Genomic DNA, 18867 nt, shown 5'->3' on the forward strand with positions numbered 1-18867 from the left:
ATGAAATCAGTTGTATTATTTCCACTAATATTGGACAATAAGTATGCTTCCAACGAAATAAATTGACTATACATCGTTTTGGGGCTGAAGAAGCCAACCAGACGATCAATGTGGAATAATGATTCAGATAATAAATAACTGGGGATAATCATGTTAATACCATGTTTTATTTGTTTATTGTTGTTTAATTGATCTCCTTGTTTTGTTTCACTCTCCCTATTTTGTGGTCTAAGGAAGAGTTTATAATTACCTGATTGAAATAATTCTTGTATTATTTTGTCTGTATTTCTGGCAAGTTATTTTAGTGCTTGTAAAATTAAATTCTTATAAATAAAATAATTAAAAAAAACAGTATCTAACAATAATTGATGAAGAAAAAGATCACTTACGATTAGCTCCCACTCAAAACAAAAAATAGTATTCAAAATACCAGCTAGCGTACTCAAGAGATAAACAACCATATCCTTAAAAGGAGTAAAAAGAGCCTCAGTTGGTGCCAAGATCGGGATAACAATTTTGTTGAAAAATTCCTTCAATCAGCTTGATTCTATCATTGGCTCATAAAAAACCTCCACTTTTGGATTTATTGAAATGAACAAAAATTGTTCTTTTTAAGTTTTTTTCTTTCTTTTTTCTTCTTTTTATTTTAATACGAAACTTGTTGCTTTATCAAATTGTTTTATCAACCTGAATATCACCAGCTGATATGGATTGGCATCATAACAATGTTCATTACTGATTACTCATAATTTGAATCACAATACTCAAAATAGCATAAAGCAAGCTTTAGAGAGACTGAGAAAAACTTAGCTTATGTCTGGGCTGAGGTTCTTATGAGCCAATGATCGAATCCAGTTGATTGAAGGAATTTTTCATCAAGATTGTTATCCTGATCGTGGAACCAACTGAGGCTCTTTTCCTCCTCTTTAGGATGCGGTTGTTTATCTCCTGAGTACGCTAACTGGTATATTGATCACTATTTATTGTTCTGAGTTACAATAAACAGTATAGAAAGTAAACAATACAGAAAGAATAATGCATAAGAAAGTAATTTGTTGAAAGAATCCAATTTTACAATTACAGTATCATATTGAGATAGCTATTATGAGATTTGGGATAGTTTAAAACTAACCTAAATAGCTCGAGCAAAAAAATAGTCCTCCACTTGGACTCCCAAGCACCGTCCTTTGATGTGCTCTTCACCAGCCAATTGTCCAGATAAGGGAACACATGGACTCCAAGTGGCCTAGTGGTTAGGGTGGTGGACTCTGGTCCTGGGGAACTGAGTTCAATTCCCACTTCAGGCATAGGCAGCTCCTTGTGACTCTGGGCAAGTCACTTAACCCTCCATTTCCCCAGGTACAAATAAGTACCTGTATATGTAAGCCGCATTGAGCCTGCCATGAGTGGGAAAGCGCGGGGTACAAATGTAACAAAAATAAAACTAAAATGTTGCAACTACTGCTAGACAATTGGTAAAAAGACTGAGAGCTGACATGAGGCCAAAAGACAACACACGATACTGGAAGTGCTGTGTGTGAGTGTAAGCCATCCAAGTCCAGAGAGCATAGCCTATCATTTTCCTGAATCATGGAGTGAAAGGTGCCCAGGGAAAACATCCTGAACTTTTCTTTGACCAGGAATTTGTTTAGGCCCCTTATGTCTAGGATGGAACGCATTCCCCCATCTTCTTTTGCACAAGGAAGTACCTGGAATAAAATCTCCACCCTTCCTCCTCTGGTGGAATGGGCTCAACCACTTGTGCATTCAGAAGGGCTGAGAGTTGAAGTAATGAGCTCTAGGTGGAAAATTTGGTGGTCTTTCTCACCAATGCAGGGTGTAACTGAGATGGACTATTTGAAGAACCCACTGGTCGTAGGTTACAAGTAGCCACCTTTCGTTAAAAAACTTCAGACTCCTCCCCAACCAGCAAGTTGTCTAGTATGGTCACTGTTACTGCAGCAATGCTCTATTGGAGTCAGTCAAAAACGTCCCCCTTTTTCGACTGGGGAGGTACAGGTGCCTTAGGCAAACACTGTTGATGGTACCGAGTGCACTGGGGTTTAGCCTGCTGAGATGGGCAAGAGGCGGCAGCATATCTACATCTCTGAGAGTAATATGCACCCTTCCTCGATTTGCCAAGATACCTCCTAGAGGTGGTGACAGATGCAGAAGGTGCCTAGTGAGAGAATGGATGATATCAGTATGTTTCTTGATTTGGTCAGCAACCTCCTCAACCTTCTTGCCAAAAAGATTATCCCCTCCACCCCTCCCCCGGCATGAGGCATCTGACAACTTCTGCCAGTTTCAAGTCAGAGACACGCAGCCATGAGAGCTTACACATAGCTATATTTTGGGCAGAGACATGGAAGCCACATCAAAAGTGTTATAGGCACCCCTGGCCAAGAACTTATGACACAGCTTTTGCTGCTTGGCCAACTGGCGAATCAATTTGGCCTGCTCCGGAGGGAGAGTGTCTGCGAAATCTAGCAGCTTGCGCACCGAGTCCCGCAAGTACACGTTTGTGAAGAGGTAGCAAGATTGAATACAGGACACAAGTACAGAGGCCTGAAACATCTCATGCCCAAAAGAGTCCAAGGTTCTAGCTTACCTGCCCGGTGGCGCCGAACCATAGTCTCTAGAACTCTTGGCCATTTTAAGGGAGGATTCAACCACCAGGGAATGATGAGGCTGCACAGGCTTATCAAACCCAGGGGTACTCTGAATCCAGTACATGATGTTGACCTTTTTGGGGAATACCGGGACAGACAGAGGGTAATCCCAACTTTGCATGAGAACATCCTGCAAGTTCTCGTAAAGCGGGCCCATCACAGTCACTCTAGGAGGGGACTCATAGTCCAGGACCTTGAGCATCTTGGACCTGGGCTCATCCTCCTCTTCTAAAAGAAACAGAATGGCCACCACCATTTCCTTAACAAAAAGGGGAAGAAAAGGCTACCTGGGGGAGACTTTCTCCTTTCTTGTGGAGAGGTGGGGTCAGATGGTATCCCATAGGACTCCTCCTCCGAGAAGTATCGCAGGTAATCATTTGACTCCAAAGAGCACTCCTGATCGATGTCAGTCAAAAACTCATGTGGAGAAGGCCGAGACCAAGCCTGCCTTGACCTAGAGGAAACCATGTCCCCAAGAGGGGTGTCGAGGAGTTGGCTCCTAAACCAACTCTGGTGAAGCTTCCTCCACCGACGTTGAGAGCAGGTTGATGCCATGGCCGCACGTGACACCGGCATCAGATGCATCACCACAGGCTGAGGGCCAAATGGGGCTGCAAAGAGGCATGGCAGACATAAGCACCCTTGACAGCGATGCACTCTGTTGAATAAAGCCAGCCAGCAGCTCAGAGAACAAGGCCCAGATGCACTCGAGGGCCGACACAGGCTGGAGCATCAGCTCAGAGACAGCCTGCAGAACTGCTGGGGGGGGGGGGGGGGTTAAGATGGGAGGCTGATCCTGGCTGCATGGAGACCGTCACACCAGCACCTCATGTATGGAGGGGGAGTGGTCCTCCCAGCACTGATGCTTCTTCGATGCCAAATCTCTCAGTGCCCCAGAGCTCCCGGCACCGTACGCCGAAAGGGATCAATGCCTATGCTTCTTGGCCTTTGCCTGAAGCCGGTCAGTAAGGCTCCTTGGTGCCAACAAGGACAGTGTTGAATCCTTCCGCAACCTCAGGGTCGGGTCTAAAGCAAGTCAGTCCCAAGGACCCTGCACAGCAGTCTGCAACTAGGCAGGTGGAGACCCACTCGATGCACAACTCCTCCCAATGTCAAGAGGTCTAGCAGACATACAGACCGATGTTCCCGATGCAACACTCTACGTCGATGCCAACACCCTCTATGCCAAAGCCAACATCGAGGATTCAGACAGGGCTCCCAAAATCTTTTTTGTGTTAGCCTCTCTGGCCAACTGAGTTCTCTTCTTCATATGAAGACACAGGACACAGTTGGAAGGGCTATTATCAGGTCTCAAACACTGAAGACACAAAAAAAAAAATGGCAGTCTGTACAGAGATGGTCCCATTGCACCGGGAACAACGCTTAAAGCCTCTGGGAACTTTTGTGGACATGGAAGGAAAATCTTCCGTGGCCAAATCAAATGACTCTATGGTGCCAGAAAAGGGGCAAAGCACCAGAAAAAAGAAAGGAAAAAACCTGTCCGAAGTTAAGGCCTAAACATGGCCTACTGACAAGAAAAAAAGAAAGGAAATTTAAAAGCAGGAAAAAAAAATCTAAAAAAATTAAGGGGAAGGAATAAGGGGAAATCCGAACATGGGAACAAGAAAAATCACAGCGTAAAAACGCAAAAAAAGAACTCAGAAAAGGCTCTTCCGAATCGGGCTGTAAGGAGCAGATGAAAATGGCGTCCACTTCTCACCGCAGTAAAAAAAGAACTGGCAGTCCCGAGCTCTCACTGCGGGCAGGAAGGCACTCATGCATGTGCATTGGAGTGAGTCCCTCACTCCACAAAGCTCTTTTTAGCTTGAAACAGGCTCCGGACTGGGTAGCGCGAGTCTCGTTACCCACTTGTAAGAATTATAGGCTGGCTTGTTTTTGGAAAAAATATAATACAATAAAATATTGCTACATCTTCATTTACTCCATTTCAAGGATGCAGTCATTGAAACATTAAAAAAAAAAAAAAAGAATATACCATCAGCAAGTAGGAACAGCATTTCAAGAGAAACTACTGAGGAATACATATGCCATAAAACCAAAATACTTTATGCCAAATAATAGCTAACTAAAAAGAATTGTTACTAATATTTGAATTTGTATGCTCAAAATTTTGAATATATTTACATTTTGAATGTAAAGAACAAGACACAGTATCAAATCCAGATGCCTTCTTTTCAATTGTATATTACTACCTTTAATTACATACTGTTTTATTAAACAAGTGAAATAATTTATCCAAGATTAGAAACCCAGCATCCCATATGAATGTGTACTTGATGTATTTGTTAAAGACATATGCAATAAATGTTTTCATACATGATTAAGAATTACCTGATCAAAGACCAATCTCTAAATTTGATAAAAAATGACAAAGTAAAAATATAGCCATACCTAATTAGTAGGTAAGATTGAGTTAAAGATTGTGCACGAGAATCCCCACTAAGCACTATCCAATAAAGGGCGCTCATCCTGGAGTGCCCTTTATAGAATAGCCCTGATTTTTTTTCCAGTGCCTATTTTTCAGCACTGTTTACTGAATCTGGCCCTCAACACATACTTAACGTGTAAAAAAGGGCTTCCGCACAAACACGTTAAACCATTTTCCCTGTCAACATGCACTAAACTGTGGGGGCGTGGCATGGACAGAGAATGGGGATAGAAGCGTTAGCCAGGTAGTGTGTAATAATTACTGCACACTACCTGGCTAACACAAAGTTAACTCAGAAGCACTTAGCGTCTCCTAAATAGGAAGCAGCAAGTGCTTCTGCGTTAACGTTTGGAAGGTAGCACTTGCTAATAGCAACATTAACGCACATCCTGTAATAAAAAATATAAGACGGCACGCTCCAAAAAGATGCCATGCCAAACCTGGGCTTATTGTGTGGTAAAATCCTGTGTTACAATGCGATATGCCAGATTCTAGCACACTTTGGTAAAGGACCTCTAAAATGCCTAAAGAAAACAAATCTCTAAACTACATATCTTGAAAGATTATTACAGAACACAGAAACATTACATAAAAACAAATTTGTTAGGATTTGTACCATCATATTAAAAAGATAAATGCCTCATATTATAATTAGTGGTTTAGGACATGCATATATACCTTCTTAATAAAACATTTTTTTGCGGTGTATTTTTTCCCTCACAATTTCCTAGACAAATTAAAGACGGTAGTATCACATTTTCCATCAGTAAGGCAGCAAACTTGTAAAATTTCAGTTCTTGAAAGACACATGAAAAAGGAAAAGGTAGTTTAAAATAGAGACTAAAACATTAGTAAAACAGTCCATCTAAGAAAATTTGTTGTCCATGCAGTCAAATTTCTGGTTAAACTGCACACACACACACACAAAAAAAAGCCCAAACAAAAAAAAACAGCAAGGTGGCAGTCTCAATGTTCTGTAAATGGTTGCTAATTAACTGTTTGTAAAGGAATATAGGGATCATTTTATTTTTGTACATTTTCTGCAAATGTTAAATTCACAGATTCATGACCCTACAATAGGGAATGTAATTACATGTTTTCACAAGAAGAAATAAGGTATCTCAAGTTTAAAAATAATAAATTTTCATGGAATGATGGTAAACTATTTAATCTAATAATAGATGTCTTTATTTCATTCCATAATTGTAAATATACATAAGTCTGATTTGCCAATAAAATATAATCTTCAAAAGCAGTATCCTTTTTCCATTTCTATAACAATGCCACTGAACACATATACATGGATATGGGAAAAGAATACAAAAGCTGTTTTGGTTCTAAACACCTAACTCCATACTTTGCAGCTTAATTTCGATCTTAAACTGCTTGTTCTTTTACAGTCTTTTCTTTAGCTTTTTCTTTTTCCAGTAGCATCTCTTCTTTTTGCAGCAAGTTCACAATCTCAGCAACATGGTTGGTGGAAATGTTGATGTCTTCTTTGTCAATGAGATCTAAAACCTGCAGAGAAACAGCAGAATAAGTGTTCTACTTGAAGCTAAAAATCTTAAAATCTGAATCATGTTTGGACTGATCTAGAGAATGTCCAAAGCAGAAGTAGGAAGACACCCTCTATGGAAATCCAAACAGAAGCAAAAGCAGGAGTAGAGGATGAGACAATGACCAAATCAACCAGGGAGATGTAGTTCAATGTGAATTTGTTAAAGCACTAGAACAAGAGGACCAGACACAGGCTGTGTTTTGGCAGATGCAGACGCCTATCTCAAGGGTCACTATGCACAAATGTTTGTGAAAAGAAAACATAACATTCATAATTTCATATAGAAGGATACATCTCTAAAAAAACCATGCATCAAATATACAATATAAGACACAGAATATAAAAAGTGGACTGCAATGAATAAAAATTATCACAATATGGTAAAAGGCTTAAAAATAAAAAATTAACGATATAATAAAAGCATATTAAAATGTATAAAACGAAAGGATATGAAAGTTACAGCAATGATTCACTGGCAGAGGTAAGCATCACAATGGTAAGAAAGAAGCACACAGGGTATTCCGTCACTACTAAAAAAAATAGCATTACTAGAGTGGTAAATAAACAGATAAATGAAAATGAGGTTGGGCTCATTTTCAAAGCACTTAGCCTTCCAAAGTTCTATAGGTTTCTATGGAACTTTGGAAGGCTAAGTGCTTTGAAAATAAGCCTCATGACACAGACAACTAAGAGCAATGTCTGGTGCGGAAGACAAAGCCAATAAAAGCAGCAACCTCCATTGTAAAAAAAAAAAAATGTACATAGCAATACTTCAGAAGGATAACATCAGAAGGGCAAAGTTAATAATTACTACATAAAAATATAAAGATAAAAGAAAACCGATTAATATTGCATAAAAAGCCAGTTATCTAGGTGCTGGATAGCTGGTTATTAAGAATAACCAGTTACGACACTATGACCGGTTAAAGTGATAAAAACCGGTTAGCAATGTAGAACTCTACTTAAAATTTTGTGACCAGTTAACAAACATACAAAAAGGCATCAAAATGAAAGCACTGCAGCAATAAATGTTTATGTGAAAGTCAGCTGTGTACTACATTGTGGAATGAGAAACTTACAAGTGTGGCAGTGTGGACGGTAACACACTGTGGACAATTCACAGGTCAGCATTAAGCCAGAAAGGGCGGCAATGCTGCCATGCCAGTTTTAAATACCAAGCACCTCATGAGCATAGTAACATAGTAGATGACGGCAGAAAAAGACCTGCACGGTCCATCCAGTCTGCCCAACAAGATAACTCATATTTGCTGCTTTTTGTGTATACCCTACTTTGATTTGTACCTGTGCTCTTCAGGGCACAGACCGTATAAGTCTGCCCCGCACTATCCCCGCCTCCCAACCACCAGCCCCACCTCCCAACCACCGGCTCTGGCACAGACCGTATAAGTCTGCCCAGCCCTATCCCCACCTCCCAACCACCAGCCCCGCCTCCCGATCTTGACTAAGCTCCTGAGGATCCATTCCTTTGGCACAGGATTCCTTTATGCTTATCCCACGCATGTTTGAATTCCATTACCGTTTTCATTTCCACCACCTCCCGCGGGAGGGCATTCCAAGCATCCACTACTCTCTCCGTGAAAAAATACTTCCTGACATATTATAAAGCATAGGAGTTCTATCAGCTGAAATGTGGTATCTGCTCCATTTGTAGAACATTGGCACAGCTTAAACTACACTATCAGTGACCTTAAATTTCCGGTGTACAGTGTGGTAAAAATGTCCTGGAGAGGGGGAGACAAACACCTTCTGCGAGAGGCACAAAAAACTATTAATTACATGAATACTCTGTTTCCTCACAGTCTTCCCAAGTTAGACTTTAAGCTTTCTTTGTAGCAGTTTTTGTTGTGGATTTTACATTTGGAGCTGTACAACTGATCTTATGAATACCTCATGTGAGTGCCTAAGAACAGCTTCCATACATAATGCTTCATTTGCTCTCTGTGGTAGGTGTGTTCACTTAGGTCAATCATTTATTTTGTTTATTGATACAATGTTTATTCATACAATAGTTTTCATTAATGTTGCATTCTTACATTTTTTTTACACCTTGCCCATTGTTTTTTTTTAACAACCAGTTAAATACATAACTGGTTGCATACATAGCCGGATAAATCACAGTCAGTTATTGCACACAGGCTGGCAACCACAGGCGGTTTCCATATTCATTTTGCCCTCATGAACAATTTGTTTTTACATATTTAAAACTGGTGTGGCAGAACTGCCACCCTTTCTGGCTTAATGCTGACTTGCGAATTGTCCATGGTGTGTTAACGTCCACACTTCAGCGCTGGTGAGTTTCTCGTGCCCCAATGTACTACACAGCTGACTTTCATGTAAATATTTATTGCTGCAGTGCTTTCATTTTGGCGTTCTTTTTTATGTTTGTTAACCGGTCACAGCGTTTTAATTAGATTTTTACATTGCTAACCGGCCATGGTGTCTTAACCGTTTTTTATAATGTTAACTGGTCATAGTGTCATAATCAGTTATTCTTAATAACCAGCTTTTTATGTAATGTTAAAAATATAAAGATAAAAGAAAACCCGTTATGTAATAATTAGTAACTATGCCCTTCTGATGTTATCCTTCTTAAGTATTGCTATGTACATTTTCTTTTTCTTTTACACAGTGGAGGCTGCTGTTTTAATTGGCTTTGTCTTCTGCACCAGACATTGCTCTTAGTTGTCTGTGTCATAAGGTACCTCATTTTCATTTATCTGTTTATTTACCACTCTAGTAATGCTATTTTTTTTTTAGTAGTGACAGAATACTCTATGTGATGTTTACCTCTGCCAGTGAGTCACTATTGTAACATTTATATCCTTTCTTTTAAAACATTTTAATATGCTTTTATTATATCGTTACATTTATATTTTTTCAGAAGCCTTTTACCATATTGTGATAATTTTAATTCATTGCAGTCCACTTTTTCTTTTTATACTTTTTACATTCTCTGTCTTATACTGTATAGTTGATGCATGTTTTTTTTTTTTTTTTTGAGATGAATCCAAACTTCCGGCATGCAGTGCCGGTCTTAGGCAGAGGCGACCAAGGCGGCCGCATAGGGCCCCGCACGGTGCGCCTCAACTCTGCCTCCGACCTCCGATCGGACAACCGCAATGCCAATGCGCATTATGATCCCACTCACCCGGCCGCTCCACTCCCCTCTCGCCACCGGCGCCCACCTCCCGCTTGGGCCTGCTGTCAGCTGAGCTCCCCAGACCGGACCAGACATTTGCAGAGAGCCAGCGACGGCCCCGAGCCCCCGACAGACAGTTGCAGCGACGCCAACGGCTCACCACTCCAGCTTTTCACTTCCCACTCAATGCCCTGCCTTCTGATGAGGTATTTCCTGTTTCCGCTAGGGCGGGAGTCACTGAGCGGGAAAAGCTGGAGCCTGGTCCGAGGTGGTCTGACTCTTGTTTTTATTTTTTTTTAATTTTAGTTACATTTGTACCCCGCGCTTTCCCACTCATGGCAGGCTCAATGCAGCTTACATATACAGGTACTTATTTGTACCTGGGGCAATGGAGGGTTAAGTGACTTACCCAGAGTCACAAGGAGCTGTGCCTGACGTGGGAATCAAACTCAGTTCCTCAGTTCCCCAGGACCAAAGTCCACCACCCTAACTACTAGACCACTCCTCCACTGTTGATTTGCAAATGGAACCTGTCTGATTTTGTCATGTTGCCTAACTGCTTATTTCCGTTGTCATAGGCCTTTCCCTTCATTCCTCCCTCTCTATACTGTTTCACAATTTTAAAGACTATTGGGCTATTCCTTCACTCCATAAAAAAGGAAACCACCAATAAATAGCAAAAACCATTAAGATTCATCATGAATCGTAATGCTTTTTTGCTATTTATTGGTGGTTTCTTTTTTTATGGAGTGAAGGAATAGCCCAATAGTTAAGAGGATTAAGAGAAGTCCAGGCTCTGGATTCTTTTTGTATGCTGTTATTTTGTTCAAAATAGAAAAACAGCGGATGAATCTTTTCAATCATTAATTTTTTTCTTTGTTTATTTTACTTCAATATTTCTCATTTGTTATATTTATATGATTCCCTAATAGGTGATTTATAGATTCACTAATAGGTGATCTATATAAATGATCAGATTTCTCTGAGGTATAATATTCTGTGATTCACCTCACACCTTGGTAGATGAACAATATTTTTATAAAAGGTTATGTTTTTACAATGGTTAACATATTTCAATATTTTGCATCATATTCAATGCCAGCATTTCTACTGCTTTTTGGTTTTCAACTTTGTCATATATAATCTTAAAAAGTGATATATTGTTCTTATTCTTATGTACTTTTTTTGTTTTGTCAATTACACTGCTAGATTAGGGCAAGGAACAGAGATTTTAGTGTTATGATATGCAATTAGCTCCTCTCCAGAGCTGGTGATTTTGGGATACTGAGGCTACACATGTATGTATATAATATCATGTTCATTGTTGATATAATTTAGAATTGAGAACGTGACTGGTTGGGCAAATCACTGGACATGGAGGAGAGGAGGGCAGGGGAGAGGAGAATTGCTGGATTTGGATGGCTGGAGCCTGGAGGGAGCAGGGGAGAGGAGATTTGCTAGATATGGATCATGGAGGAGAGGGCAGGGAGAGAGGAGAGTTGCTGGACATGGATGGATGGATGGATCATGGAGGGGAGGGAAGACTGCTGGAAGGAGATGCACATGGATGGAGGAGAGGGAAGAGAGGAGAAATGTTGGGCAGGAATGGAGGGAAGGAAACACAAAGGAAGGAGATGCACATGGATGGAGGGGAAGGGAGGAGAAATGCTGGATATGGATAGAGGAGAAATTGCTGAATTTAAGGGCTGGATCAGAACACTTTGAAGGCAGATGCTGAAACTGGAGAAAGGATAGGGACAGGGCTACAGATGGTAGACAGGACACATAAGGGCATAGGAGGATGGTGGACATGATGAGAGAAAAAAATATCAAATGGAAAGAAGACACTGCATAAAACAGAAGACACTGGGACCAAAGCGAATAGAAAAACTAAATAATCAGACAACAAAGGTAGAAAAAAGTATTATATTCGGAATTTATTAATTGGAATATGTCAGCTTTTGGAAATGTGCATCTGTGATATTTTTCATGTAAGTTTCAATTTTTCAAGTATTGCTGCATGCAGAGTCTGACTTCTTGAGATAGCTTTCCAGTTCAGTATTTTGCCTTCATATCTGTTGTGTCGTGTAAATGTGTTGTGGTTTTGTCTTTAATGGGAACCCTGCACTTACATCTTTTTTGGCTACTTGCCTCTCTGGTGTGATGGGTTACAGAGTAATAGGGGAATTTGAAAGTACTGGATCTTTTCTTAATATTTTTCCTTTATTCTCCTTTGTTATGAGAATTGGAACTACTAATTGTAGTGGACTTGAACTGAATAATTTCTGGGGAGGGGAGGTTTCATGATAGCATTGTGCTTATTATTTCAATCAGTTTTTTTGTACAAGTTTAGCTTCAATTGTCTTTATTTGAAATTTCATAAATAAAAAAAATTTCTAAAAATGGAATAATCGTATCAATGGGGCGAAGTTAGGGTGGGGGCAGAGCAAGGGTGGGGGCGGGGCTAGGATGGGGCCCCACCAAATTGGTCTGCATAGGGCCCCGCACTTGCTAAGACCGGCCCTGCCGGCATGGCTCAAACTTACAGAAAGCTGAGTTGTGGTGGGGAATCAGGAAATCGTTATAAGCACCACAAGAATTGCCAAACGTCTGAGGGCCAGAAAAAAAGCACTTGGTGAACTGAATTCTGGCCTACGGGCCAGGCCGTAGGTTAGACAAGCCTGCTCTAATACATTAGATGCAAATAAACCAGGTTTTAAAAGCTTTCCTAACAACCCTATGATATAATTTGTGGGAAACTTATTCCACAGCACAGGAGAAGCTACAGAGAAGGCTCTAACTCGCAGAAGAGTACTTCTAATATGCCATGAAGGTGGAACTACTAACAGCGAACCTTGACTGGAGCAGAAGAGGGTGAGGAGAATAACATACCAACTTTTGAGACAGATTTAAAAGACCCTCATTATGTAAAACCTGAAAAACCAGAAACAAAAAAACTTTAAATTTGACCCTTGATTCCATCAAGTCATCAGAAAACCATCAAGGAATCTTAAAAATTAGATGTGCTGCTGTGTTCTGGGCCACCTGGAGATGGCACAATCATCTAGGAAGTCCCAGATATAGAGCATTACAATAATCCAAAACTGGAAAAACTGGCAGTAAGACTACCTGCCGAAAGAAAACCACCGGCAAAAATGGCCTTAACCTAGGTAGCATTTTCAGTCTAAAGAAAACTGAACTGAGAGTACACAAGACACTAGACATACCTATGATCCCCAACCAACTCAAGTCTCTGACTTAAATTCAAGTCACAGGAGGTGAAACAAGACTACCACCATCAAGGTATCTGCTTCTCTCTTCCAAGGCATGAAAATCTATATACCATCTGCATATAGAAATCCTACTAAATCCATACTTTTAATCAAACACCCTAACAGTTTTAAAAATATTAAAAACTGAGCGAGAGAAACATGATCTCTGTGACACTCCGCAGGATAAAGAGGCATATCTACTTTTAGAACCATTCACTACCAGTTTAACCTGATGTTTCTGCAGAAAGAAAAAAACAGCCAATCCAGTGCTACACCTTCAATGCCAATTTCATTACAGCATTGAACTAATAAGTCTGTGTTGACTAAATCAAATGCTGAAACTAAATCCAGCAATATCTGTAAGCCTCATTTATGTTTTTCTAGACCAGGGGTTCTCAATCCAGTCCTCAGGACGCACCTAGCCAGTCAGGCTTTCAGGATACCCATAACAAACATGCATGAGACAGATTTCCATATGATGGAGGTAGTACATAGAAATCTCTCTCAGGTATATACATTGTTGGTATCCCGAAAACCTGAGTGGCCAGGTTTGTCCTGAGGACTAGGTTGAGAATTCCTGGTCTAGAAGGAGAAACTTTATCTTGCAAAGTTACCAGAACCATTTTAGTACTAATGTGGCAGCAAAACGCTGAGTGAAGATCTGACAAAACACCCGATTCTTCCATATAATCCTTGACCATATGACTTCTTTGTTAGCAGATTCCACTCTTCAGGTATTGTGTTGCTAGGCTGCTCTGCAATTTCAACAAGTTCAACCATGTCCCTCCATTGCTTCTGTGACTACATTGGCTTCCCATCCATTTACAAATACTCTTAAGGTCCTAATTTTGACCCACAAAACCTACTATCTGGGGACTTCTTCCTTTCAGCTTTAAGTATTCTACACACTCCTTTCTCACTCTCTACGCTCCCTTTACTTCCATTGGTTAGTACTACCTAGTTTATTTATGGGTTCTTGTATTCCACTATTATCCAAAACAAGCTTTGGTTCAAAGTGGATTACAATTTACAGTGAGATTACAGAAATATTTTACAGTTGTACCTTAAAAGAGTTCATTTTTATGGCTAGCGTAATTAACTGTAGAATTTTTTGAAGAGGTATGTTTTCAGTTCTTTTCTGAATTAAAGATAGTTATAGATGCTTCTTATGGCTTTTGATATTAAGTTCCAACATTTTGATCCTAGGTAGCTGAATTCTGCTGTGTAGACAGATCTATATGTTATGTTTCTGTAATTGGGTAGGTGAAGAAGTAGGTAACTTCTGGTTTCTGAGCTTGCATTTCTTGGTGATAGCTCTATCACGTCTTGCATGTATACAGGTGCCATTCTGAGGATGCTAGCTTTTAAGATTAGTCTTGCTTTGATTGGGGTAACGCGAATAGTGGGGTAGCTATTTCGTATTTCAACTTTTTGAAAATCAGTCTTGCTGCTGGTTTTGGACAGTTTGTAGTGATTTGTGTGCTTTCCTTGCACCCTATGTATGCCGTGTTACAGTAGTCTAGTTGTGATAGTATCGTTGATTGTATCAATATCCGGAATGATTGCTTAGGAAAATAATCTCTTATCCTTCTTAGTTTCCAAAGTATTCTAAAGCATTTTGATGTTACTGCTGCTATTTGACTGTCCATTGAAGATGTTTATCTAGAATAATTCCCTGTATTTTCAGTTGTGTTTCAATTTGGTAGGTTTGGTTGTTGATTGTGAAATTTTGGTGAGCTGTGGGATTGTGCAAGCTGGATAGAACAAAGAATTTGGTTTTGTCTCTGTTTAGTTTGAGTTTGAAAGTTGTTGCCCAGTTTTCCATAAGGTCCAGTCCTGTCTTGATTTTGTCCAGTATTTCTGTGATGCTGTTTTTGAATGATATGTAGATGGTGACAAATGGGTTGAAGCCCATTGCCTCCCCATTTTTTGCCAAGCGGTACCATCATTACATTGAACAGTATTGATGATATTGGGGATCCCTGTGGTACCCTGCATTCAGGGGTCCAGGAAGCTGATATCTAGTTTGATATCTTTACAATGCAGAATCTAGTTCTTATTGAACAATGCTGCCACGGCTCCACATATTCCCATGTTGTCTAGTAGGGCCATTAGTGTTGTGTGGTCTACTAGGTCAAACGTGCTTCACATGTCAAATTGTAGAAGTAGTATATTCTGTCCTTGGCATATTAAGCTTCTGAACTTCGTTATCAGGGTGGTTAAGACCATCACAGTGCTGTGTTGTGGTCTGAAACATGATTGGGAGTTGTGAAGGATTGAGAATTGTGTCAAGTGTTCCATTAGCTGCTGCACAACTAGTCCCTCCATTGTTTTGGTCAGTAGTGGTATTGAAGTCACCAGTCTACAGTTTGTGATATTGCTGATCTTGCTGGTTGTGCTTTAGGGACCGGGGCAAGTACAATGCTACCTTTATCTGTGGGGAATAATCCTTTTGAAAACATGTATATGATGTGTTTGGTGAAGCATTTGTTGAACCATTCAGGTGGGTCTTCCACAATATAGATAGGGCAATTGTCCAGCATATAGTGTGCATGTGCGTATTTTGTAAGTAATGTCTTAACTGTGTTTTAGCTGGGTGATTTCAAGGAGGACCATATTCTGTCCGCCGCAGTATGGGCGTCCTTTGTTTCGCAATCTTCTAGAAAGTCTAGTGTGGATGTTTGTGGTTTCTTTAGGTCTGATCTTGTCATCTAATCCCAAGGCGGTCCACCTGGAATCTACAAGACGTTCAGTATTTTACTTTCTATCCCCTAAGCTCTGGAATGATCTTCACAGCCTGCATATGAAGTGAACAATCCTTTCCAAAATAAATCCTTACCTAAGATGCATTTTTGTCAATTAGCTTTTAGGACCTCAGAAGTGAGCGCAGATTGAGTGGTTGAAGGGTTTGTGACATTATAAGCAATTAGTGTGTCTGCTCTTGGCTGATAGTTTATCTTTACTATCTCACATCCTAGCATTCCTTTCTTTCTATAAATAAGTTTTATTTATAGTTTCTACACCACTTAGATCCACTAGTTTGGTATGTGCAGTATAAGAAGTTTTAATTAATAAGCCATACTACTACTGACTGGTAAGGCAGTTGCTGCTTCTCAAATTTGGGAGCTTTCTGTACACAGTAACATAGTAAATGATGGCAGATAAAGACTTGAATGGTCTATCCAGTATGCCCAACAAGATAAACTCATTTTACATGGGTTGGGATACTTTATATGTATACCTGAGTTTGATTTGTCCTTGCCATTCTCAGGGCACAGACCGTAGAAGTCTGCCCAGCACTGTTCTTCTACTAAAGTTCTGAAGCTAACATCGAAGCCCCTTACAATTTACACTCCAGACCATCCATATCTATTCAGTTACGACTAAGGCGCAGACTGTAGAAGTCTGCCCAGCACTAGTTTTGCTTCCCAATTACTAACTTTTGGAGATCCCTTCTCATTGTTTCTATTCCCTCCAGGGTATCCACTCTATTGGCTATCTTTGCATCATCCGCAAAAAGGCAAACCTTTCCTTCAAACCCTTCAGCAATATTTCTCACAAATATATTAAACAGAATAAGCCCCAGCACCGACCCTTGAGGAACTCCACTGTCCACCTTCCTTTCTTCCGAGCGGATTCCATTTACCACCACCCTCTGCCACCTGTCGGTCAACCAGTTTCCTATCCAGATCATCACTTTTGGTCCTAAGCTCAGTCCTTTCAGCTTATTCACGAGTCAGCAAAGGCTTTGCTGAAATCCAAGTAAATCACACGCTCTTCATACAGTTCTTTGGTCGCCCAGTCAAAGAACTCAATGTTTCATTTGGCAGGATTTTTCTTTAGTAAAACCATGTTGCCTCTGGTCCTGTAACCCATTGGCTTCTAGAAAGTTAACTATCCTTTCTTTCAGCAGCGACTCCATTATTTTTCCTACCACTGACGTGAGACTTACTGGTCTGTAGTTTCCCACTTCTTCCCTCTCTCCACTTTTGTGAAGAGGGATCACATCCATTCGTCTCTCAGAACCTCTTTCGTCTCTAAACATCTATTAAAAAATCTTTAAGAGGTCCCACCAGGACCACTGAGCTCCCTCAGTATAGAAACATAGAAACATGACGGCAGGTAAAGGCCATATGACCCATCTAGTCTGCCCATCCTCTCTAACCCCTAATTCTTCCTGTTCCTAAGCAATCCCACATGCTTATCCCATGCCTTTTTAAATTCTGGAACAGTCCTCGACTCCACCACCTCCACCGGGACGCCATTCCACGCCTCCACCACCCTTTCTGTGAAATAATACTTCCTTAGGTTATTCCTAAGCCTATTCCTTCTTAACTTTGTCGTATGCCCCCTCAATCCAGAGCTCTCCTTCATTTGAAAAAGGCTCTCTTCCTGTACATAAATGCCCTTGAGATATTTAAACGTTTCTATCATGTCTCCTCTCTCCCAGCGTATACAGGTTGACACGACCTGCCACTAGTGAAGCCATGCTGCCTCGGGTCCCGCATTCCATGTAGTTCAAGAAATGTCACAATCCTCCTCTTTAGAAGCGTTTCCATCAGGCACAGGCAGCTCCTTGTGACTCTGGGCAAGTCACTTAACCCTCCATTGCCCCATGTAAGCCGCATTGAGCCTGTCATGAGTGGGAAAGCGTGGGGTACAAATGTAACAACAAAAATTAGTTTACTCACTACCGAGGTCAGACTGACAGGTCTGTAATTCCCAACCTCCTCCTTACTTCCACTCCTGAGCAAAGGAACCACATCCGCCATTCTCCAGTCCACCGGGACCACTCGTTTCTGAGGAAGCATTGAAGAGGTCTGTCAGCGGCGCCGACAGAACTTCTCTGAGTTCCTTAAGCACCCTCGGGTGTATCCCATCAGGCCCCATTGCTCTGTCTACTTTTAGTTTGGCAAGCTCCTCACGGACACAGTCCTCTGTAAACGGGTCTTGGTCTACCATTCATCCATCCCCTATAGCCTTTGTTTTCTGCAGCCCTACCCCCGGTCTTTCATTCGTGAACACAGCGCTAAAATAATCGTTAAGCAGTTCAGCTTTATCCTTATCATCTTCCACATATTTCTCTCCCTCAGCTTTGAGCCTCACAATGCTATTATGGCACTTCCTCTTGTCACTTACATATCTGAAAAAGGTCTTGTCCCCCAATTTTACTGTATTAGCTATCTTTTCCTTCATTTGCCGCTTCGCTTTTCTGATAGCTTTTCCAGCTTCTCTTCGCTTATTTAGGTATTCTCTCCTGTCTTCATCTTTCTGAGTCGTCTTATAACGTGCAAAGGCTAGCCTCCTTTCCCTTATCTTTTCAGCTACTACATTCGAGTACCAGAGAGGCCTTCTTTTCCTCTTACTTTTATGTAATTTTCTAACATAAAGGTTAGTTGCCTTTAATATAGCTCCTTTCAGTCTTGTCCATTGCTGTTCTACATCCTTCAGCTGATCCCATCCCACTAACTGTTCCTTGAGAAATTCCCCCATCTCTGCAAAGTTAATTCCTTTGAAATACAGGGCCTTCAATCTCGAATGAGTCCTCTCTTCTGTTTTAATATTGAACCATACCATACGATGATCACTAGATGCCAAATGGTCTGCCACCTTGACGTCTGAAACGTACTCTCTATTCGTAAGCACCAGGTCCAGAACAGCTCCATCCCGCATCGGTTCCGTTACCCACTGCTGGAACATTTCTTCCTGTAGGGAATCTAAGATCTCTTTGCTTCTAGACGACACTGCAGCCGGGA

At 40.8% G+C, this 18867-nt stretch overlaps 1 protein-coding gene across 1 annotated transcript in view; it reads right to left on the reverse strand.

Annotated features, from left to right (window-relative positions):
- Positions 1-5200: 5200 nt before the first annotated feature.
- Positions 5201-18867, reverse strand: part of LETM1 (leucine zipper and EF-hand containing transmembrane protein 1) — a 289282-nt gene continuing 275615 nt past the window's right edge. The window contains 1 exon segment of the mRNA XM_030191105.1: positions 5201-6639. Coding sequence (XP_030046965.1) covers positions 6499-6639 — 141 coding nt within the window. The 3' untranslated portion in view covers positions 5201-6498.

Source organism: Microcaecilia unicolor, chromosome 2, assembly GCF_901765095.1.
Source record: "Microcaecilia unicolor chromosome 2, aMicUni1.1, whole genome shotgun sequence".
Lineage (NCBI taxonomy): Eukaryota > Metazoa > Chordata > Amphibia > Gymnophiona > Siphonopidae > Microcaecilia > Microcaecilia unicolor.